Raw genomic sequence first — 22,366 nt, forward strand, 5'->3', positions numbered from 1 at the left:
CAGCCTGCAATAATTTTTCCGTCGCTTTTGCGTTGCCGAGACGATGAACAAGATCGCCGGAGGTCGCGGCCCTCTCCTCCCCTCCCTTCTCGGGGCGTTCCGGGTAGCCCATTTCTTCTCCTCTTCCTTCTTCTAACGGACGGAAAACGGAAGCAGTAGCCCAGTTTTGTTATGGGCTCACTCTATCGCTCTGGCTCGTCCGGACTGCAACATTGTAGCCCAAGTAAGCAATTACACCGGCGGCCTTGTTTGCCCAGCCCCGCGATCCAGCCCATCCAAGGCCGTCGACAGGTCAGCCCACGCCAGCCGTACTCTTCTTTCTGAACCGTTCGTTTGAGCTCAGACGGCCACGATTCGCCTAAGGACGGCCTCGACGAGCGGCATGTTGCGGCGGCCGCCTCCGCTGCCGACGACCATGGCCTGGCCACCGGCGCCGACGGAGGTACGCGTGGGGAAAGCACTACCGTCTCAACACCTTCCGTCCTTCCCCCCTATTTGCCACTTCAAATCCCGCTCCGACCGCCGCCTCAACGACTAGCTTTCTCGTTGATGTGGACACCCTGCCTGTGCAAGCACGCTCGTCGCTGTCGTCCTCCTCGCCGGCTATCCCTTGGTCGACGCGGCCGCATCCCAAACGCATTGCGCAGCGGAGCCTCCCGCGCCCCGCAACCGTGAGTTTTTCGTTCGCTTTCTGGTCGTGTTTCCCTTGATTATGGTTTAGGCAGGGTTTGCAGCTCTCCAATTTCTTCCTGGACTGCTGGCACACGCATCTTAATTAACTTGTTCCATGATCGGGTTGAGCCCGGTCCACTGATTGGGTCGGAGATTCAGAGTTTAGAAGAATGGTTGCTGAATCGGCTGCATTCCTTCTGGTTCCTCTGGCAGCTTAGCTGAATCATGAATCTGGTAAATGGCAGCATTGAACGAGGAAAAACGCACGCGAAAAGGATTTTTCAAAGTGCATGTGCTTCATTATTTTAAGAGTGGAAATTCAGTTACTACTCGCACTTGAAGTCACAGTCATTGTCATGCTGTCCCTATAACTACTTATGCCTGCGATCAGTTACAGACCACTGGGATGCTTAGGTCTTAGCTGAGAAGCTGATTAGCGTGATAGCCATCAATGTGTTTGTGGTAATATTAGGATACTCATATTACAAATTTCCAACAATTTTTTTTCTTTCAGGGACATATATATGCTAAGTTTTTTTTTGTGTGTGTTAGCAATAATTCATTGAACTCAAAGATCTGCTAAGATCTGGCCATTGTATGCCAATAATAATAATAATAATAATAATAATAATAACTTGGTTAGCACTTTTAAGATGATAATATATGGTGGACATGTAATATATTACTTTCAGTTCATCTCTCTTTTTCTTACGAAAATTAGAACTAATACTCTATATGTGGTTCATTTCACGGAACGACAAGTTTAGCAAGTGTGTTGGCTAGCATTCCAAAACTTGTACGTGAAAATTGGTACATTACCCATTAAGGTTCATATGGAGTTTGTGTGTATCGTATTCCTTTCTGTGCCTAATAGAACTTACAGTTAAATTGTTTCATGTATCTTGAAAAGTGGACCTCGTGATGAGATCCTAGTTCGTGTTAAATTGTGTGCAAATTAGGTTCTCAAGTTAGCGCGTGTTAAATTACGTGCAAATTAGGTTCTCAACTTACTGAAAACATGGTTGTCAGATTACTCAAGAAATCCAATAAAGGAAATGGCGAACCCAATGGGATACTTTAGATAAGAAAGCTTGCATTCTCAGGATATCTTGACAACAACCGATGATTCTCACTGTCTAGACTGTCCAAGGAGGTTTAGGTATGGCATTTGTGCCAACCTGGAGGAGCTACCACTTACAGAACACTGGGATGCTTAGGTCTCGGTTGAGTAGCTGGTTAGCGTGATAGTCATCAATGTATTTGTGCTAATATTAGGATAACCATATTAGAAGTTTGCACACTTTTTTCTTTAAGGGACATATCTGCTAAGTGATTTTTGGTGGGTTTACTAACAATTCATTGAACTCAAAGTTCTGCAAATCATTGGCCATTGTACGCAAGAGAAAATCTAATTTGGTTAGCAATTTCAGATGATAATATATAATGGAAATGTAGTACATCATTTTTTTTCATCTCACTTTTACAGATGCAAATTAGAATCAAAACTCTGTTTGGCGTTCATTTCATGGATAGACAAGTTTAGCGAGTGTGTTGACTATCTTAGTGGCTAGCATTGCAAAACTTTTACATCAAGATGGGTACATTATTACCCACTAAAGTTCATATGGAGTTTGTGTGTATCATATTTCTTTCTTTACCTAACAGAAGCTATATTGAAATTTGACTTGCCTAGGTGACTAGACCATATAATTGCACAGAGTGATTTGCATTTGCAAACAGAAATTTAATGATTTCTTTCCAATTATAAAGTGCAAGCATTTATTTCCTCTCCTGCTTATTTTTTCTGGACGCATCTAAAGCTGTGCAACATGCATGGCTAGAGAGTGGAAAAAATGAAATTATTACTGTATAAGCATATCATGAATACATTTGTGAACTGTTTCAGCTAGTAAAGTGCAGCACTTCGCCTGTTTGACATATCTTGCAAAGTGGACCTCCTGATGAGTCTAGTTCGTGTTAGTTGCGCGTGCAAATTCAGTTCTCAAGTTAGCCGATGCATGTGGCTGGAACTACAGACACGGTTGCCATATAACTCAAGAAATCCAATATAGGAAATGGAGATCTCAATGGGAGACTTCAAAATAAGGAAAGCATGCATTCTCGGGACATTTGGCAGCAACTGATCAATTTCACCATCCGGACCGTCCTGGAGGTTAGGTAATGCATTGGTGCCAATCTGGAGGAGCTACCACTTAACATGATGATACATATATGGGAAGACACCATATAATCTATGTGTGTGTTTGGTTGGGCTGTGCCTTTTGGAAAAGCTACTGTGAGCTGTGGGCTGTGAAAAATCTGCTGTGGAAAAAGCAGAAGACCGTTTGGTTAGAGCAGCTATGAGCTGTGGGAAACTGTATGCTGTGGGTGAAATACCTGTAATACCCTGAAAGTTTGTGGGACTGTATATAAACCAAAATACTCGTACAAACATAATATGTTTACTATTTCGCATGTGAATTTATCTTTTGGAAAGAAAAACATTAAATTTTCTAAGTTTTTCATCCATATGGGCGGCGTCGGGGCGACAGCCGGGCCGGGCGGCATTGGGCAGCGCTGGGTGGCGCGGCGTCGGGGCGGGCGGCGTCGGGGGGCAGCCGGGCCGAGCGGCATCGGGCGGCGCTAGGCGGGCGGCGGGCGGCGTCGGGGCAGCAGCCGGGCCGAGCGGCGTCGCGCGGCGCTGGGCGGGCGGCGTCGCATGGCGCTGGGCGGGCGGGGAGCGGGGGGCGGGGCGGCGCGGCGCCGGATCCAGGTGGGGCGGCGGCGGGGCGGTCGGGCCGGGCGGCGGCGGGGGAGGGGGGGAGCGGGGGGCGGGAGACGGGGGGGGGGGGGGGTGGGGGGAGGATGGGGGCGGAAGGTGGATAAAACGAACTTTTTTTATAATCAGTGGTAGGTGGGTAATTTTTTACCCTAAAAGCCACCGAAAGCAGAGGAGGAGGTGCTTTTGCATTTGTACTAGGTGAAAGCTGCTTTTAAACTAAAGCACCTGAGCCTTTAAGCCCTTTGGTTAGCTTTTAGCTTTTGCAAAAACAAAATCATGTGCAAAAAGCCCAACCAAAGCCACTTACCTAGCCATCATCGTCAGGGAATTTGACAAACAGGTCTGAATCTTGAAGAAACGACAATGAAGGCCCTATCTACCTTCCACCTGGCCATGGCACAGCTATAGCTTGCGTGTGGAGCAGTGCATCCGAGAAGAAGCTGATGTGTCGGTTGAGGATGGAGCCAGGGCAATCAAATTTCAAGCTCTCTTTGCAGAAAGTTGTTTCAACAATTAATCACATTTGGACTTGGACGGCTTGCTTCTCAGGTACAAGTATCCAATTTTAGCTGCATATATCGCAGTCTTATCTTGCAGGATCAGAAAATCTTGGCAACAATCACTGCCGAGAACGGTAGCTAGCTGCTCGCGTCGGCCTTCAGGAAAAGAAGAGAAGAGTAGCTGCCAGATGGCTCGACGTTATGCTTCCCACTATATATCTGGTAAGCAACATACCGTTAGCGTTTATCCCCAGACATTGCTGAAGCTTCAGCTAGACCATGGCATATTGTGCTTCCGCTTCGTTCATGCTCGTACTGCTCCTGCAACTATCGTCTTGCAGTGAGGCATTGCCCGGCGGTCACCCCGTCAACCCGACCTGTCCTCCGGAGTGGCCACCAGCGGCGGCCACGTCCTCCGACTACGGCCAGCCGTCGTGCCAGCCGCCAGCGCCGCACATCCCGGTGGCCGTGTTCCCCTACGACGTCGACCCGGTGCAGTTCGCGCTGAACCTGGAGTACACCGAGGCCGAGTTCTTCCTGCACGCGGCGTACGGCGTGGGGCTCGACGAGATCGCGCCGAAGCTGGCGCTGGGCGGCCCGCCGCCGGTCGGCGCCAGGAAGGCCAACCTCGACCAGGTGACATGGCGCATCGTCGCCGAGTTTGGCCTCCAAGAAGTTGGCCACATCAGGTTGGTGAGGAGGACCCGATTTAACGGCATAAAGCACCGTACTGCACCTTCGTTTATAGCCTTATAGTATACGAGGAAGTTGCAAGTAGTAGCTGAAGATGTATTGCTTTCGTTGCAGGGCTATCCAGCGCACGGTCGGCGGGATTCCTCGGCCATTGATAGACCTCAGCGCCCACAACTTCGCTAGGATCATGGACGAGGCGTTTGGGTACCATCTGAACCCTCCCTTCGACCCCTACATCAACAGCCTCAACTTCCTGCTCGCCTCCTACGTGGTCCCCTACCTCGGCCTCAACGGCTACGTCGGCACCAACCCCATCATCGACGGCTACGAGACGAAGAAGGTGACCATCGTCTGAAGAACACATTCCATGATCCGTCACATCTCTACGAGCATTTTTTTTCTTTCAAGAACGCACATCTATGATCGATAAAAACATCGCGCGGGCAATGTGTGCAGCTTCTAGCTGGTCTGCTGGGGGTGGAGGCGCAGCAGGACGCGGTGTTCCGGGGGCTCCTCTTCGAGCGCCTCGGCGAGGTCGTGCCGCCGTACGGGAACATCACGGTGGCCGAGTTCACGGACCGCGTGTCGGCGCTGCGCAACCGGCTGGGGCGGTGCGGGGTGAAGGACGAGGGGCTCACGGTGCCCCGCGAGCTCGGCGCCGAGGGCGCCATCTGCACCAACGTGCTCTCCGCCGACAGGGACTCGCTCTCCTACGCCCGGACGCCCGCCGAGCTGCTCAGGATCCTCTACCGCACCGGCGATGAGCACATGCCCGGCGGGTTCTACCCGGAGGGAGCCAACGGAAGGATCGCCAGGTCGTTTCTTGGCAAATAGTAAACCACACTCATGTTGCTGACAAAGCTCTGAGCTGCCAGCCTTTTGGTAGCTTCTTGGTGCTTATGATTGACGAGTTAATTTTAATCTAAGTGGACTTGAGTGGTGTGCGATTAATTTGCGTTGGTGGTGGTGTATATGTGAATTGTAATTGAAGTTGAAGTTATGTTGCACTATTTATGCCCATCTCGAAATAATTGCAGGAATAACCGAATAAGATCTAGAATGCTGCAACCCGATACGGCTTGTTGAACTTGCAAAAGTTGCAAAATATTGCTGCATGATTATGTACAGACATGCGACTTATTTGTGTTGTTCAGTGTGTAACGAAGAGAGGCAGCCAGCTAACGGGCATAAACACCAAAGTAGAATGGGCATAGTTCACCAAGGCGTTGTGAACGTTCGAGCTGTCGGCAGCTCTGGCGATTAGACTCAGGGATCGGCACCCCGTCTCAGGGATGAAATGATGATGTAGAGGCAACATATGCAACCTGTAAGATATCAAACTCACAAAAGATTAGTCACAACTGTCTAGTACTGTGTACTGAAGAAATTTTGACAAACTGGTATGAACTCTTTTTTTTTTTGAAGGACAAACTGTTCTGAACTCTGAATAAACGAGAATCTAATGATAAATGCCCTATCTACCTTCCACCTAGCACTGGCATAATCCAGAATGACGAAAGTTTGGTTGCAATTCCATCGCAATCCACATGACAAATCGAGTATAAGGTGCGCAGAACGTTATTCCTTTTGTGTACAAATGTTTAGTGGATTACTTTTCAGATGCAACAAGTAACCTCTTAGGTACATCTTGACTTTAGTGGATTACTTTTCGGGTACAACAATTACTATCAATTTTCCCCAGTAAATATAGCATACCATCTCAGATTCAGAGTCTTATCTTGCACAACCAAATGAACCTGCAACAATAACAGTCGGGAACGGCAGCTAAGAGCATCTCCAGCAGATTCCTATTCCCTAATCCAACTACGTATTGGAAGAGCATATTGGAAGAGGTTGCGTAAAAATTGTGCTCCAGCAGATTCCTTTATATCTTCATTTTCCAATAATTATTGGGACAAACCAATAATCCACCCTAACTCTCCCCAAATAGAGGAAGAGTTGAAGCTTAGGATGAGATTATTAAGAACTGCAAAAGCAACTCTCCCAATAATCATAAAATAATTATTAGGACATTCCCATTAGATGGTTATTGGGATAGTTTATTTGGGGGCCTGCTGAAGATGCTCTAACCGTTTGCATTTTTATAGAGATTCTCCTGTAGTCTCCCAATAACAGTTATTGGGGAAGTTGCTTCTCCCAATAAATCTTTCCCAATAATTAATTCTCCTCTATTTCTTGTACATGAAAACTATGAATATTCTATTTTGACATCCAAATAATTCAAAATATTATATCAACGCCTCGCATAATTCATCAAATTTCAAACCCATATATTTAAAATGTAGATTTAAATTTGAATTCAAACATAACATATGGTCCAAATGCATCTAATAATCCAAATAAAATATACATAAAGTAATGCTCTCATGTACTTAAAGCCTATATCTACGTTGCAAGCATGTAAGCATATATATACTGCAATAGTGAACTGTAGATTTTGCATCTTATAGCAGATTTTATTGTGAAATTGGCCTCGCACACATGATTTCAGACTGTAGCATCGAACCAAAGGAAACTGTAACCTTGGTTTCTTCAGTACAAGAAGCAATCTCACCAACAAATGCAAAACAATTCAGGGCCTGTTTAGATCATTTTGCAAAAACGCAAAATTTTACTGTTGCAAAGGAATCTTACCAATTTGAAGTACTAAATGAAGTCTATTTGTAAAACTTTTTGCATGGATGGGCTGTAAATCACGAGACGAATCTAATGATGCTAATTAATCCATGATTAAGCAATAATTAGCGGATGTTTACTGTAGCATCACTGTTGCAAAACATGGATTAAATAGGCTCATTAGATTCGTCTCGCGATTTACAACCCATCTATGAAAAAAGTTTTGTAAATAGACTTCATTTAGTACTTCAAATTAATAAGATTCCTTTAGCATCTTTGCATTTACAGCTTTTTTGCGTTTTTGCGGAAGTAACTAAACAGGCCCTCAATTCCTTGGCTCAGCTGGAGGGGGCCTGTGCGTGCCTGCCTGCTGCTCCACCGGGACAGGGCGCATCGCTCGCCACCGAGGCCTAGCAGCGGCGCCCAGCTACTCGTGCCCAGGCCGCTGGCGGTGGTGGCGTGGGCTGCTGCTCCCACCTCAAACGAAGCGTAGGGGTTGGGGGGGGGGGGGGGGGGGGGGCGGGGGCGGGTTGCGCCTGTGGGCAGAGGTGCTCGGGCGGTGGGGATGGCCGTTGGGAACCCTCGACAGCGGCATATGCCCGGCGGCGGCGGCGCAGCTCCGGACAGGGAGGGAAAACATCGGGAAAAAAGAAACACAGGAGGAAACCGGTCGTATTAGGATAGGCTAACTCTCCTCATATTGGAAGATTTGGGAGGAGACATTGGAGTAAACCAAAATATATTGGGGAAAGGGAGAACTTTTGGAGACTGTTGAATCAATTCTTTCCCGATCCTAGCAGTTTATTGGAGATACAGGGACTGCTCAAGATAGTTTAAGGGCCTGTTTAGATGACATGTAAACGTAAAAAAGTGTAAACGTAAAATGAGGGCTGTAAATGTTTACAAGTTTTTGCGTTTACGGCTCCCACCTCGTAAACGCAAAAAAGCCGTAAACTTAAAATTTTCAAAGGAATTTTGCCAATTTAAAGTATTAAATGAAGTCTACTTACAAAACTTTTTGCATGGATGGGCTGTAAATCGCGAGACGAATCTAACGAGCCTACTTAATCCATGTTGCAACAGTGATGCTACAGTAACCATCGGCTAATTATTGCTTAATCATGGATTAATTAGCATCATTAGATTCGTCTCGCGATTTACAGACCATCTGTGCAAAAAGTTTTATAAATAAACTTCATTTAGTACTTCAAATTGGTAAGATTCTGTCGAAATTTTTTCTGCGTTTACAGGGCCCAAATGCCAAAAAAAAAATGCGCCGATCTGTTTAGATGCGTTAGAGACGCCGTTTTTGCAAAAAAAATTTGCCTTTTCGGCATGATCTAAACAGGCCCTAAACCTCCTCCTGTGGTTGGGGCTATGCTAGTGCTTGCTTGTGCGCCGGACAGCTGGCATTAGCGCCGACAAGTTCGCCAGGGTGACAAGGCAACACTCCCTACCTACATCAACAGCCTCAAGTTCTTGCTGGACGACTCCGCAGACGGAATTCCTCGCTCCTCCTCGTTTCTTCCCCCAACAGTTGAGAGCAGGCGGAGGAAGGCGATCGGCGTCCGGCGCCGATTTCTGCTGTTCCCCATCCACTCCGGCGGCTGGATCGGCGCCGGAGAGGATGGAGAGCGGGGATTGAGGTGGCCGTTGTACATACTCTTACTTAGTTTGAGTAGTTTAGGTCTAGGCAGTGTTCCGAGGGTGGAGGCGACACTGCGGCGACGGAGTAATTTTCTTCAGCTCCTCCGCCTCGTTGGTACGTGTTCCAGTGCCAGTGAAGGGATTGCTGGATCTGGAGATCTCGATGTTTCAGATCTAGTTAGGTTTTCTTCTGCTCCCTCCCTCGTCTCCGTCGGAGCTGCTGCCGGCGATGGTTTTGGGAGGTACGCTTGCCAACTCAAGGAGAAATTGGGTTGGATTTTGTTTCCCACCAGCTTTGGTGGTTTCATTCCCCTGGTTTCGTCGTCGTCCGGTGTGCTGGAGATCCTGGTGGAGATGTGGTGGCTCGTGGCCATCTAATTCGGCTTGGGCGTTCATCGGTTGCAGTGTTCGAAGTGCCAACAAAAACTTGTTGTCCATCGTCGGGACAGAGGTCGGCTTCAAGCTCCAGACTCTGACGTATTTCTTCTTCAACCTTTGGTTCGTCAGGGATGCGTCGTGCGGCTGCTCCGACCATCGGCGACGGGATGACCATCTTGCAGGGACTGCATTGTATTTTTACTTTCTTCAAGGGTGCCTTTGCAAGATTTGGAATGTAAACTTTATGAAATATCTATGAATATAAGCCCCGGTTTCACAAAAACTTCTTGCCGGACTGTGATCCCCACCTTGGCATCAACGGGTACGTCGGGAGGATCGCAAGGCAGATGATGAGAAGTCGCCTAAAAAACTAAGCTAGCTGCCGGTGCATTGGTAGCTTCATGATATTTCTCTACGAAGAATGAACCTTAAATTCAAAGCCCGTCTATTGAATAATTAAAACTATTTTCACACACACCCATAGTGTGTTATCCATCGTCCATAGCGGACCAAAGAGGATTATTTACCGAACTCCTTTTAATTCCCTGCTCCCCACCACGAACAGATCAAAAGAACGACTAAAACTAAAAAGTACTTCCATCCAACAAGCCTAGTTTTATGCCCGTCTATTCAATAATTAAGCCTAGAAGCTGCAACCGAAGCATGGTGACATGCACTTGTTCTGCGTTGCTAGAACTTAATGACACCAAACAGCACAAGGGGCAACACGCTTGTTTAGCATAAAAAAAAACCGAATCCACAATCATCATAAAAATTCAGAGATCTGGTAACGCCATGTCGCTGCAGAAGGGAATTAAGCTACTTCCATTTGACAATGTGACCACGACACATCAAACTCAAAATGTATCCAACAAACGATCTTAAGTCTTTAGATTTAAGATACCAACTAAAACAGCATTGTATCCAAACGGTCTGGAGACATGAAATCAAAACATAGCAGGATCCCTCAAGAGTCGATTCTTAGTGAAACTATGAGCAAGATCTACTGCTTGATCTCAGCCTTCCTCTTCTGCCACAGCCTGTCCAACGAGCTGTCAGCGTCACCCTGCCAAAACAAAATAACAAATCAGAACCTCCTAATATAAACACAGAAAAGCATGGATACATTCTGAGTAAACACAGGACACAGGACATCTTTATATCCAGCAAATTATCCAATTTACAGACATATAAACCAATTACAGAAACAAAAGATGAAGCGACCTAACAGATCTAAGTTACAATCATAATATTATTGTGTTCCAGTGTATCTGGTTCCCACAACCACACATTGTGTATTTTGTGATTTGGATTGTGCCAGGAGACAGGTAACATGGATGCAGAGAAATAAGCATCATGCTGTTTAATTCTGGCTTTGTGTTCAATCTATGCTTCCCTCTACAGAATGACCAGACAATAGAAAATCAGACCATTCTTCCAGTCGTGAAGCAACAAACCAAAACAATAACAAAACGTTGTTATATTTTGTTAAACTAAACTAGTAAGCTGTCTATAATTCAAGATGAAACAGTAACGTGCTTTGTCTCTTCAGTTCAGGTCTCAAGAGTTCCGCACAGCACCATGAGAAGAGCGCGTCAGAAGAACGAAAGTATGCATTTTGATCATCACCAGAGACAGACAAACAGATTTTTTTGAAAAAAAAACTTTGATAAATAAGTTAGTAAAAGTAGAAAAAAGCAAAAATGAGCACCCTCAGACACAAAGTGAAGAGTATCAACAGATTGAGAGTTTTTCAGACAAGGCTGAAACTTAAAAACATGTGCATTCATTGGGTGAAAAGGAAAAAAATTAATAAGATAAAAATAGAACCACCATGAATCTGGAAGATTAGTTCAGATCCCTTGGCGTGATAATAATACAGCTCATCAACGATGTAAATCAGGCCACTACTTTAACATCACATCTTCATCGAGATCTCGCAAGAGCTCAGATCCTTCCAAAACAATCCAAAAGAAAAAAAAGCAGATCGAGTAAGAATCTCCTCAGTTCAGGTCTCCAAATTGTTCTTCCACATTGCAACTTCAGAAGAACGAAAGTAATTTTTTTCATCATCATTGGAGAACAGTCATCCATCAGCAAACAAATCTCAAAAGCCAGACAAACAGTGGACCAGAACAGAAAACAAGCAAGAGAATTGAACTGGAAGAAACCAGAGCAGAAGAGATTGAGAGAACAGAGCTTCGCAGAGGATTGTCTTGTGCTGAGCAAGAATGCTAAGAAATAGATTGCTTTAGCTACTAATGTGTGAACTTGAAATTATGACTACCATGAGTAAATAGAATTTAGTGGACATCACTCAGAAATGTTAGAATTTTAGCAAATTACTACTATGAAATTAATGCCAAACAGCTTAATAATTATCTGTTTTCTAGTTGATGGTTCAGTATTTCAGAAACTTCAGCAGCACCAGTTGTTTCTAGTTGCGGATATTGTTTTAACGATTGAGGTGACCAACAATGTGAAACAGAGAATATTATGTGCATTAACAGTAGAAAGTTGCAGCCAGGCATTACATTGTAGCTCGGAATTGATAGACTAAACACACTGCAATAAGAATAAACTTGACTACAAGGACATTTGACAATCACCTGAGCACGGACAAACCCAGAGAGAGCAAATGTGGTAAAGCGACCATCGTACAGGCCATTCTCATCCAAGTGACCAATGTTGATCTGGACAGAGGCGTGATCCTTGGCGGTGATAATCCTGTTAGTGGCAGAGCTGCAAGAACAGGTCTAAAGCTTAGCACGCCACATAACCAACAATGAAGAGCAACAACATTTGAACAAGAGAATGAGGCAAACGTACCACTTCCTGGGGACGTAGAGGTCCACCATCTTACCCTCCTCGTTCTGCATGGTGACGGTTGGGGGACTACGGCAGCAGCAACTACAGAGCACAGAAGAGCAACAACAATCAATGAGTCACATGGGTAGCAAAAATAACAGCACTATGCACTTGCTATATCTTTATAATTAGGAAGCAAAAGAGGACACCTTCCACTCCTCTATCAATTCCAACTTTATGAATGAACCACTAAAACTTACTAGTACCTATACAGAAACTAATGTAGAATCGCTCCAGTTAGGATTATGAACGAAAATTCGAAGATTTATCCGTGACTATACGCTCATGTTAGGACTCCCTAAACATACAGGACTAATCGGATCCGGTAAAGGCATTTCTTTGCAATTCGACAAAATGATTGGAATGAACTCATTCGTGCAGCTAAAGCACCAAACATACAGGGTTCACTAATCCCTTCCATCTAAGAAACAAAACAAGGTGACACCATTCTACTTGAAACGCTAGCAGCAAACACAAACCACCAATTCCTCGCAAACAACCAGGAGGAGATCCCAAAGACAACTCTTGACTAACAATCAGCGATGCTCGCAAGAACGAAAAGGAATACGAGACTAGGCACCAGATCGTCAAGGAATCGGGGAGAAGAGGAGTGGAGGCGCACCTTGATCTCTCGAAGGGAAGCGCGGGAGACCGAAGACAGCTGCGGCGGCGGCGTGAGAGGGATCGGGTCGAGAGGGCTGGTCCAATTTATAGGAGACGGCGGGTCGTAAACCCTAGCGTTTGCCTCTGGGCCCGCCTGCAGCGTCCCGGTCCTTATATTGGGCCGTGTCACCGTGCGCGTTTCTTTGGACCAATTAGCCCATCTGTATTTGGCCCAGTTCAAACGCGAAAACGGCCCACGCCACCTTACCTTCCCTTCCCGTTCCGTTCCGTTTCCCTCCCCTCTCCCCAACCAAAGCAGAGCAGGAGGCGGCGGAAGGGGCGCAGGCGGACGCGGCGGCGGCGATTCGGCCATGGAGCTGTCGATGAGCGGCAGCTCGCTGCGGACGTTCGGCCGGTGCGTGACCTTCCTCGCGCGCGTCGCCTCCGAGCTCGTCCTCCAGGCGCACCCCGCCAAGGTTCGCCGCCCCTCTCGTCGCTCCCGGCCGCCGCGTGGGGTTCCCCCCCCCCCCCCCCCAACCTGATTCTAGATTCTTACGCGTTCTCTTCTTTGACGTTTCATCAGCTGGAGCTGCACACGCTCAACAGCTCGCGGTCGGCGTACGGTTCCGTCTCCCTCGCGCGCGACTTCTTCGACACCTACCACCTCGACGCCGCGGCTTCGGCGCCGTCGTCCACGCCGCTGCAGTGCAGCGTCCTCCTCAAGTCCCTGCTCGCCGTCCTCCGCACGCCGCACGCGGCGCTCGACCGCCTTGCTATCTCCCTCCCAGAACCTGACTCGCCCAAGCTCCAGTTCACCCTCCACTGCCTCAACGGTGCGCATACACGCCCTATCCTGCGATCCCTATCTGGCTATCTAGCCTCTTAAGGTTTCAGCTAGGAAATTTCTGCGACCATGAAACATGTCCCCACTTTTGTGAATTCCGTGCTCTTTGCCTGCCGTTCTCTGCATTCCCGCCATTTTGACGGTTTTGGCGGGTGGCCCTTCCACTCGTAGCTGTGCTGAAGTGTAATTTCTCCCCAAATCTTCTGGTGCTGCGTTGCTAAGGTGTCAGAAAGACGTACTGGATCGTATGCAGCGCGGAGCCCGAGGTGCAGTCGCTGGCGCTCGACCGGGGGCGGTTCCCGAGCCGCCTCACCATCCGGCCACGGGAGCTCGCGCGCCTGCTCTCCAACTTCCAGTCCTCGCTGCAGGAGCTCACAATCATCGCCACAGATCCTGCTGCAGGGCTGCCTGATGCCGGCGGGGACGTTGGGGGCAAGGCCGTTGAGCTCCGGAGCTACAATGACCCTGCAAAAGGTTGCTCCTTCTGGTGTGGTGTGGCGTGGCAGCATAGTTTTCTTTTATTGTTCTTGGATTGATCATGGAGATAAGCGTTTAGAGTGGTGATTGGGTTGTGAATTGGAATCGTTTATGGAGTTGCAGATGACTGTGACACTAGACTGCACACACAGCTGTGGATCGACCCTGTTGAGGAGTTTGTGGAGTATGTCCATGCTGGTGATCCTGTGGATGTCACCTTTGGGGTAAAAGAACTAAAGGTGATGTATGATCCATCTTTTGCTCTTGTAACGGGAAATGGATTGAAATACAGTGTGCCTTTGATTGAATCTGAGAATAGCTTTGTAGAATCAGCAAGGAATTATGGAAAAACTATGTTCGTCTGTGTCAGCATATGCATTACATTTTCAACTCCCTACTATTGTGAATACAAGAAACATAGTAGCAAAGTTAAAACTCCACTCACTGCCATTCTAGACTGCAGATTTCTCCTTGCTAGAAGTTTGTTAGTTCTTATGGATATGTTTGGTTGTGTGGCCTAGTTTGGCCTGACTAGGAACTAACCCAGGCCAGCATAAACCTGTCTAGCGCAATGCAAGAGATCCGTGTTTGGTTGCTTGTGTTAGTTAAGCGAGCATTGGAAACATTGTGTTTGGTTGCCTAGCTTGTAGCTCTAGTTGCTGAAAGTATGTTCCCTCATGACTTCATGACAAATGGCATGCTTAGAAAGTTCATACATTTTGTTGTTCATTTCTTTGAGAAAAGATCCATCGTGTTTGACATTTGATGCTGATAATTGCTTTGCTTTTCATGTCAAGTAATATTATGGAGTCTTCACATATTTCTTTGTCTTTTTTGTTCCATGCTAGGCGTTTTTGACATTTTGTGAAGGGTGTGAGGTTGACATTCTTCTATTTTTTGAGAAGACTGGCGAGTAAGTTGCCTTGCTTATGGAATTTTGTTATCTCTTCGAATTGGTCCGCATGAGTTTTTTTTTTACTTGCAGACCTGTTCTTTTGGTTCCGAGATTTGGATTGGATGATGGATCAACCTCTGATTTTGAAGCTACTCTAGTTCTGGCCACTATGACTGTATCACAACTAGCTGACAGCAATGATGCCCAACAGCCAGCTACATCGGCACAACACAATGTAGAACCAAGGGCTGCCACTACACCATCAGTCTCGAACCATACTAAAATATGGTCAGAGCTTTCAGGTGTGTATCTTTGTAGTCAAGTGTTCTTTTTAGGTAACCATTAGTATGGTTACACTACATGCATGCCTTCCTATGTCCTAGTCGGCAACATCGTGGTCTGATGGGAACCAGGGCAGAACCAAAGGGCCTGTACAGACCATAATGGCCACTTCTGGTGCATTGCCAGTATCAGACCCCAATGAATGGACCATGGCATGCCTTGGTGTGATCAAACTAACTGGTGACTGTGAAACTACTTTCATCTCCTGTCTTATTGCTATACCATCAGGCTAGTTAAACATAAGCAAAGCCATGTTAAACAGGTAATACTCCCAAAAGCTTTGAAGCTAACAGAGAAACACATGCCCCAAAGAAGAGCAATGCAAGCACTAGTATGCTGAACAACACGTCAGTTTTGCCCAATGTTACAAATGCTCCACGGAAGCCACCAGCTGCAGATAATGCAAACATTATGTATCCTATAAGTCGCTTTCACTTAATCCTTGCTAATTTCTATTCAATGTTATAATTTTGCCACCTGAAATTATGGACTGACAAGTTTGTTGTATTTCTTTCCAATCCTCCAATTAGCTAATCAGCATATGTTGTCAAGGTAAATCTACCAGTACTTTGATAGCTCATTTGTTGCATTAAAAAGACATGCTTTTCTCTGTTTTCTGCGCCTTAAGGACATTGAAAACTTTATGCATGCTTTGTCTGGGATTATCAATTTCCCTCAACATGGAACCTTTCTGCCCTGCGTTTTCATCTAGACAGAGCAAAGCCTAATAATCTATCTGGGCATGCTTGTCTTCCTCAGAGTAAATGTGTTTATACTAATTTAGCGTTAGCCAGTTAAAGTTACACTTCTGGCTTGCGGAAGGAAAATTTGTTGCAAACACTTTGGATAGTGACAAATTTATATGGTAGGAGTGAACTTACCATCATGTTAGTTGTATAGTTGCACTGAGTGACCTAATTGAAGAAGCTATGCTGATATGCAGTCGCTGAGTTTGATGAATGAAAATTTTCTCAGACGATGTGTTGATTCCATAACAAACTTGCATCGCCAATAACTATGTGGGGAAATAGTTACTGTCTTACTGAGAAAAAGTGATCTGTTGTATCTAACATCCTGAGTTGGTAGACCAACTCAATGAAGTCATAGAGACATAGATCATGCATTTGTTTTGATGTTGACAGACTTTTCATTTGTTAGTAATCTTAAGTTGGTAGCTATAAGATGTTGGAGTGCTATTATTTGCTTTGTGTTTCCTTAATTAACTTGTACCACAGAATGCAGCCTTTGCAGATGGATCACTTGGAAGAGCATCCTGGTTAATTAGCACAACAAAATCATCCTTTCTATTACGTCATCAGTTACTGATAATATTCCGCTAACTTGCTTTTATGTTGTTGCAGAAGTTCTCAGTGCTATCCCAAGGTCGCAGCATCACCCAAGCAACTGGGTAGGTGCTGATGATAACGACGATGACAATGAAGACGAGGAGCTTCTAGTCCAAACAACACCTCACTACATGGACTGAGGATAACTGCTGATTCTGAAACATGTAGGGACATTTCAGCCGAGAGTGTAGTGGATTAACGAATTAGAAACTAGCCAATGATTCTCCCTAGTTCCTGTAGGGCAGGAGTTTACAGCTTTGACTAACATTTCCCAGTCATGCAACAAAGTAATTGCTCCCTGTATCAAGTGAGAGTGTGTGACTTCCATTTATTTCCATAATGTAGAGAAACGTCGAAGGTGATTTGTTCTGATTCGCGTAAGTGGCCTGTTTATCGTTTCTTCTGTGTATAAATAACATACTTCTGATTACTTCGCAATTTGCCTACACACCCAATGCTTTTTGGGTGCGCAACCAGCAGGCATCTACTTCTTTGTTGTTCTTGTACTGATGTGTGGGGTGCCGTGTGCGTGAGCACGTGCAGCGCCCATCATCGCCTTGCTGCAAAACCTCAGGGATCAAGGGTTTTGTGGCCGATTCTTTTTCCCATGTTCCAACACCTCTGCGGAGCTTTCCTTTCATCATCACCTGCTGTGAAGCTCTGTTACGCGTGGCAAATTGTTTTGTTTACGACTGTTCGTGTTGCAGTGTGTGACTACTGACTAAACAATATGGTGTTTTCACTTTTAACTGGCCTTGGGAGACGGTGGAGATAAAACTGAGATCTGGCATGGAAACTGCTTCCTTTTACAAATGGGAGCTTTGATTCTTCCGAGTATCCTGCATCAGGCCATGCTGGTGCAGGCGTGCAGCTCGCTTGGCCATCATTGGAATCTGCATGCTGTCCCGAATGGCCTCATTTGCTCGTCTTTCATTTGCATCCACGAACTGATCAGAGATCTTAATATTCAGCTTTTTTTAAAGGGTTCGATTTTCTTAATGCAAATTGAAAGGGATTCTTGAGTTTATGTTTACCGTGCGCGAAACGGATGCAGATTATGATAGCTTGATTTGTTGATGAGATTTTTTATGGTGCGTCCCAATAATACAAGCGTGTCTGGATTTAACAGGCCGGAGGAAAAGAAATGGGGGAGAAGATTTCTAGGTCAACCTGCAGCAAGAATCGCGCGCAGGAGCAGCGGGACTGCTAGATGTTTGTGCATCGCCACGCGACCACGCAGTCTCGTTGCCCGTCGCCGTCGGCCGTCGCGTCGCGTTGCTCTGCCGCATATCAGAAGCAGGTTTACATGGCATTTTTTCTTCTGTGATTTTTCTGCCCTAACGATGATGCAGGAGCAAGGTCAACGTCAGTGCATCACCCGCTTCCAGTTCCAGGCTTCCAGCACTCCCTCCGGGCTCCGGTTTAAAGCCTTTCTCCCTCTGCTCGTTCCCTCCACCGCCCAAGCCGCCTCACGTGCCTCGCGCGCTTCCACCAGCTGCACCGTGCACCGGCCTGTCGCCGGCTCGCCGCAGCGCGTCGTCTCGAAGCACAGGCGCCAGCGCCCACCCATGGCCTCGTCACGGCACGCTCTGCCGCTGCTCCTCCTCTTCCTCCTCGCAGCCGTGGTGGCGGCGGCGGCGGGGGAGCTCACCACGGCCCTCCACGCGCGCATGGCGGCGGAGTGGGCGTGGTCGGCGGCGGGGGCGTCCGACGACGACTCGTGCTGGGGCTCCCCGGAGGAGTGCCCCGTCGTGTTCGACGTGGACGCCGAGGGCGGCGCCGGCGTCGTCGGCGCCGCGGCGAGGGCCCGGTTGCGGCTGCAGGAGGCGGCGTACTACGACGTGAACACCGCGGCGGACCTGTTGCCGACGGCGCAGCACATCAGCTACGGCGCGCTGATTCGGGACTCGGTGCCGTGCTCCATCCCCGGCGCGTCCTACTACAACTGCCAGCCGGGCGCCGAGGCCAACTCCTACACGCGCGGCTGCTCCGAGATCGCCCAGTGCCGCGGCTAGCTCCTCCGCCTACCTCGCCGTCTCCTGCTGCCGCGGCCGTCGCTCTCCTCCTCTCTCTGGTCATCTGCTTGATGGCCTCGTTGCCTCCAAGGGAAGAAACTGGGAGAGATTTGTAGTACCCCCTGCTGATACGCTTATTATTACGCGGATGAAAGAAACTGATTAAATGACAAAGATTGGAAGTTTTTTTTTGTCCCTTTTCTGTTCTATCAGCATCCCGATCTGTTCTTGACTGTCTCTGTTCAGTGTTCACCACTTGACTGGTACGCTGAACTGCAGTTTTCTGCTCATTCCTCTCCAGACTGAATCGCGCAGGACACGCCGCAGAAATTATACATGTAGGCTGTAGCATTTGTCTGTGTTATTCATCTTGCTTGGTTTTTTTATTGCAGAAGTGACGGTTTCTGTTTGCTCGGGAAAAAAATCAACTGATACTTTCGGTTGTTTTTCTTTGCTGGTTCATTTTGCTCATGATTTGACTACGCGCTGAATGCTTCCAACCATTTTTTCCCGGTGGAACAAAAAAACAACATGGATGAGGTGTCGCACTATTTGTATGGATGAGTGCTGCAGCAATGCGATTTATCCTAGAAGGCTAGAACCTTGTTCCTCTGAATTCCTAGTAGTTGTCTAACACAAAATTTGATCATCAATGCGAAAATCTGACAGTTTCATGAAGAAGTGAGTGCTGCAGTGTGCGATCTTACAAACCACAACACCAAGCGTGTGTGCTTTGTAAGGCTTCACTTGGGCCAAGATATTTGCACATTCTCCTTCAAATCCAAATGCGAATCGATCGTCATGGACGGAAGTATGCACTGCACACCTTCCGATTCCTCTGACGCCTCCCGGCATGAATCTCCCGGGTCCCGACAGCTTCACGTCGTAGCCACGTGAACGCGCGCCGCCGCCGCGCCGCTCCGCGGGCCCCGGGTCCCGGAATCCGCCATCTTTCCGCTCCTCCAGCATCACCACCTTTGACTTCCCCTGTTCTTCATCCAAGTAGCTTCCAACACAGCGCTACCAGACGCAGATACCGCCGCAGCCGCATCGCGCGCTATTTCGAGCGCACGCCGCGGCCGCGGCTGCCAGCGCACTGCGGCCGGTCACCGGCCAGAGGCTGGGTGTCTGCAGGTGCCGCGGCCGTGCGAGGGTCAGCCGTGGTCGCTGCGCCATGTCATGACCCAAAATGTAAAAGCACAAGATAAAAATTTAAAACATCATCATGAGCATCATCCAAGCATCAAGGAGCATCATATGCACTTAATTACATCATGAGCATCCATTTTCTTGCGTGATTTATGTGTAAGTTGTGAAGCAAGTTCAAATTCTGCTATGTGACTGTACCCCCAAAGATTTTATTCAAATACTAGATTTCAAATGGTGATTTGTAGATATTTTTCCTCAATTTTTGGATGTCTCTGCCGAGCCATAAACTTCTGGGAAAGTTTGAAAACTGCAATGTTGTTTGAATTTTTGTGAACAATCCATAATAGATTTTTGGGCCCTAGTGGTTGCATTGTGTTCTTGATGATTTAATGTTGCTTCAGTTAAAATTTGGTGAATTTTGGAGCTCGGGAAATGCATGTTTTTGTTTTTGCAAGTTGAACCGTTGCATTTCCTTCTTTTTCCCTTCTCCCGGCCCCACCTGTCTGCCTCCTCTCCCTCTCCCGCGCGCCCGGGCCCGCGCGTCAGCCTCCCCCTCCGCGCCTCCCGCGCCTCTGCGCCCGCCCGTTGGGCACCCGCGCGGCGCGGCACGCCGGCGGCCGCTAGCTCGTCCAGCGTGGCCGCCGCCGCCCCTTCGTTTCCCGCGCGCGCCGCTCTCTCTTCCCCTCCCCTCTTCAAACGCACTCATTCTTCTCCCCCGGCCCGAACCCTAACGCCCCAACTCTCCCTCTCCCTCCCGCTGCCGCCTCCCCTTCCGCCGCCGCAATCCACCGCCGCCAATAAGCCCCGCTCCGATTGCCCGCGCCTACACCACCTCCTCCTCCTCCTTGTTTGATTCCGGCCACCCGCCGCCTCTCCCTCCGTCCGCAGCTCCTCCCCGACGCTCGCCCCCTCCCGCCGCCGCCGCTCTCCGCCGCACCGCCGCCCGCCGCCCCGTCCCGCTTGCCCGTGCCGCGGCCGGGCAACCTTGCCGTGCCGCATGGCTGGTGCGCATGCGCCCCGCCCCCGTTCGCTCCCCCTGCCGCTCCTCCGTTCGCTGGCCGCCGCCGCGTCGCGCCGCGCGCGGGTCGCGCCGCGGGCGTGCGCTGGCCGCGCCCGTGGCGAGTCAAGGCCACGGCTGGCCTTGACTTCGCCTGGGCCGCGCGCTGGCCGCCTGGGCCCGCCTGTCGGCGCCCAGGGGCGCTAGATCCGGGTGGATCTAGCGCTTGCCGCCTCGTTTTGTTTTTGTTATTTCATGTGTGACCTTGTAAATTGCATAGAAATTGTTGTAGGTCTCCAAAAATTATGAAATTTGTTTTGTTTGACTCCTCTGTAATAGATCTACTTATAGAAATTAATTTTATTCATGTTAGAGTCCTGTACCTTGAGTTATAGGTTATTCTTGCTAAACCAAGTTAATTGTTAAACTTATTTTGTGGTGCTCTAAAAATTTCAAACTAAATATTGTTGTGTTCCTCGTGAAATGCTATATCTCATGGTCCAGCTTATGTATTTGTTCCTGTACTGTTTGATAGGGTTTGAATGCACTTATTGTTTTGCTACCTGCAAGCTTGTAAAGGGTGTAACTTCTGATAGAAAATTGATAAAATGATAAAACCGCTTTTATTACTTTTGTTATCATGTACTTTGTCTCCAATAATTCTTTGAGAATTTATAGAGATGCCTTGGGTATCCTTTAAGATTTAACTTGAGTTTAATGGCTGAAATTTATAAATAACATAAGTAATTCCACAAATATATTTTTGATGCAATTTCAACTCTCATGTTTTCCTCTTGAGATCCCCTGTGTGCAGAAATAAAATCATGATTTATTCTTGCTATATGTTGTGTGAGCAAGTTCGCCTCCGGGCTTAGATTTTGATTTATTGATCGAGCTTCGTGTATTTTTTTTTTTTGCCTGCGTGCCTCCTTGGGGTACTTCATTTCCATTTCATATCATACCAACTCCTTTCATATCATCAACATCATCCTAATGCACACACCTCATTCATGCATTTTAGTGACCGAGACGCCGGAGGACGCACCCGTTGAGCCCACCGAGTTCGTTCAGACCGAGCCGGGAGCCGAGTGTGTTGTCGAGCAAGAAGAGAACCAAGGCAAGCAGCTAAGTATGATTCCTTGACCTACTTAACTTGCTTAAATTTACTTATTTCACTTGGGGTATCTATGTTTATGTTAAATATTTATCTATTGCATCGTTGGTCCTATTTTCATGCAATGTCCTCTCTTGATTTCTGTATATCCATGCCCTTGGCATACGTAGCTAGTTGCAACCTAACTAACTAAATGCTTAGCCGTGCCTAGAGTTGGTAGATATCTTGTAGGAAAAATTGGAATAGGATCACTTGTTTCACCCACTTTTTATTATCTTAATCATGATGTCCGGTGTCGGGTTGTTGGTTTGGATCGGTCTAGTTGGAAGTGTGGTTTTGAGGTTTGAGCGGAAGGCAGGGCCTAGAGAAAGGAGTCTCGGAGGTTTATTCCGCTTGAACCGATTAAG

The 22,366-nt window shown here is 47.4% G+C and overlaps 5 protein-coding genes and 3 non-coding genes across 9 annotated transcripts; 4 read left to right on the plus strand and 4 right to left on the minus strand.

Annotated features, from left to right (window-relative positions):
* Positions 1-4,183: 4,183 nt before the first annotated feature.
* LOC112876393 (desiccation-related protein PCC13-62-like) lies at positions 4,184-5,657 on the plus strand. Its single transcript, XM_025940491.1, has 3 exons — positions 4,184-4,643; positions 4,762-4,987; positions 5,104-5,657. The coding sequence occupies exons 1-3, from the start codon at positions 4,234-4,236 to the stop codon at positions 5,479-5,481; spliced, it is 1,014 nt and encodes a 337-aa protein (XP_025796276.1). The 5' UTR covers positions 4,184-4,233; the 3' UTR covers positions 5,482-5,657.
* Positions 5,658-8,167: 2,510 nt separating this feature from the next.
* On the plus strand, positions 8,168-9,592 carry LOC112873309. The gene is made up of 3 exons (XM_025936298.1): positions 8,168-8,233; positions 8,701-9,173; positions 9,337-9,592. The coding sequence occupies exons 1-3, from the start codon at positions 8,168-8,170 to the stop codon at positions 9,566-9,568; spliced, it is 771 nt and encodes a 256-aa protein (XP_025792083.1). The 3' UTR covers positions 9,569-9,592.
* Positions 9,593-10,107: 515 nt separating this feature from the next.
* On the minus strand, positions 10,108-12,929 carry LOC112878040 (40S ribosomal protein S21). Its single transcript, XM_025942432.1, has 4 exons — positions 12,800-12,929; positions 12,139-12,219; positions 11,919-12,051; positions 10,108-10,375 (listed from the first exon to the last, which is right to left on the minus strand). Exons 2-4 carry the CDS (start codon positions 12,186-12,188, stop codon positions 10,313-10,315), a joined length of 246 nt encoding a protein of 81 aa, XP_025798217.1. The 5' UTR covers positions 12,189-12,219; positions 12,800-12,929; the 3' UTR covers positions 10,108-10,312.
* Positions 10,620-10,762, minus strand: LOC112878391. The gene has a single exon (XR_003225720.1). It is a non-coding gene; the product is annotated as a small nucleolar RNA snoR137 (small nucleolar RNA).
* Positions 10,852-10,945, minus strand: LOC112878427. Its single transcript, XR_003225752.1, has one exon. It is a non-coding gene; the product is annotated as a small nucleolar RNA Z159/U59 (small nucleolar RNA).
* Positions 11,307-11,392, minus strand: LOC112878426. Its single transcript, XR_003225751.1, has one exon. It is a non-coding gene; the product is annotated as a small nucleolar RNA Z159/U59 (small nucleolar RNA).
* A 166-nt stretch (positions 12,930-13,095) lies between the features above and the next one.
* LOC112873551 (cell cycle checkpoint control protein RAD9B) lies at positions 13,096-17,109 on the plus strand. Of its 2 annotated transcripts, none has more exons than XM_025936544.1 (9): positions 13,096-13,256; positions 13,364-13,613; positions 13,847-14,098; positions 14,225-14,340; positions 14,950-15,014; positions 15,087-15,298; positions 15,601-15,751; positions 16,574-16,614; positions 16,700-17,109. In XM_025936544.1, exons 1-9 carry the CDS (start codon positions 13,152-13,154, stop codon positions 16,822-16,824), a joined length of 1,317 nt encoding a protein of 438 aa, XP_025792329.1. In that variant the 5' UTR covers positions 13,096-13,151; the 3' UTR covers positions 16,825-17,109. The 2 variants fall into 2 exon arrangements, with proteins under 2 accessions (XP_025792329.1, XP_025792330.1); XM_025936545.1 differs by having other exon boundaries at positions 16,703-17,109.
* Positions 17,110-17,912: 803 nt separating this feature from the next.
* LOC112877791 (rapid alkalinization factor 23-like) lies at positions 17,913-18,831 on the plus strand. The gene has a single exon (XM_025942159.1). The coding sequence runs from the start codon at positions 18,028-18,030 to the stop codon at positions 18,697-18,699; it is 672 nt and encodes a 223-aa protein (XP_025797944.1). The 5' UTR covers positions 17,913-18,027; the 3' UTR covers positions 18,700-18,831.
* Positions 18,832-22,366: the final 3,535 nt, after the last annotated feature.

The sequence above is a fragment of the Panicum hallii genome, chromosome 9 (assembly GCF_002211085.1).
Source record: "Panicum hallii strain FIL2 chromosome 9, PHallii_v3.1, whole genome shotgun sequence".
Taxonomy (NCBI): Eukaryota; Viridiplantae; Streptophyta; class Magnoliopsida; order Poales; family Poaceae; genus Panicum; species Panicum hallii.

Coding starts and splice junctions, on each gene's coding strand:
- LOC112873309 (XM_025936298.1), top strand. CDS start 8,168: ATGAGGGCTGTAAATGTTTACAAGTTTTTGCGTTTACGGCTCCCACCT. Junction 8,234..8,700: donor CTCGTAAACGCAAAAAAGCC/GTAAACTTAAAA, acceptor AGCTGGCATTAG/CGCCGACAAGTTCGCCAGGG. Junction 9,174..9,336: donor GCCGGCGATGGTTTTGGGAG/GTACGCTTGCCA, acceptor CATCGGTTGCAG/TGTTCGAAGTGCCAACAAAA.
- LOC112877791 (XM_025942159.1), top strand. CDS start 18,028: ATGATGCAGGAGCAAGGTCAACGTCAGTGCATCACCCGCTTCCAGTTC.
- LOC112878040 (XM_025942432.1), bottom strand. CDS start 12,188: ATGCAGAACGAGGAGGGTAAGATGGTGGACCTCTACGTCCCCAGGAAG. Junction 12,052..12,138: donor CTCTACGTCCCCAGGAAGTG/GTACGTTTGCCT, acceptor CTGTTCTTGCAG/CTCTGCCACTAACAGGATTA. Junction 10,376..11,918: donor CTGGGTTTGTCCGTGCTCAG/GTGATTGTCAAA, acceptor TTGTTTTGGCAG/GGTGACGCTGACAGCTCGTT.
- LOC112876393 (XM_025940491.1), top strand. CDS start 4,234: ATGGCATATTGTGCTTCCGCTTCGTTCATGCTCGTACTGCTCCTGCAA. Junction 4,644..4,761: donor CAAGAAGTTGGCCACATCAG/GTTGGTGAGGAG, acceptor CTTTCGTTGCAG/GGCTATCCAGCGCACGGTCG. Junction 4,988..5,103: donor ACGGCTACGAGACGAAGAAG/GTGACCATCGTC, acceptor CAATGTGTGCAG/CTTCTAGCTGGTCTGCTGGG.
- LOC112873551 (XM_025936544.1), top strand. CDS start 13,152: ATGGAGCTGTCGATGAGCGGCAGCTCGCTGCGGACGTTCGGCCGGTGC. Junction 13,257..13,363: donor TCCAGGCGCACCCCGCCAAG/GTTCGCCGCCCC, acceptor ACGTTTCATCAG/CTGGAGCTGCACACGCTCAA. Junction 15,299..15,600: donor AATATGGTCAGAGCTTTCAG/GTGTGTATCTTT, acceptor CATGTTAAACAG/GTAATACTCCCAAAAGCTTT.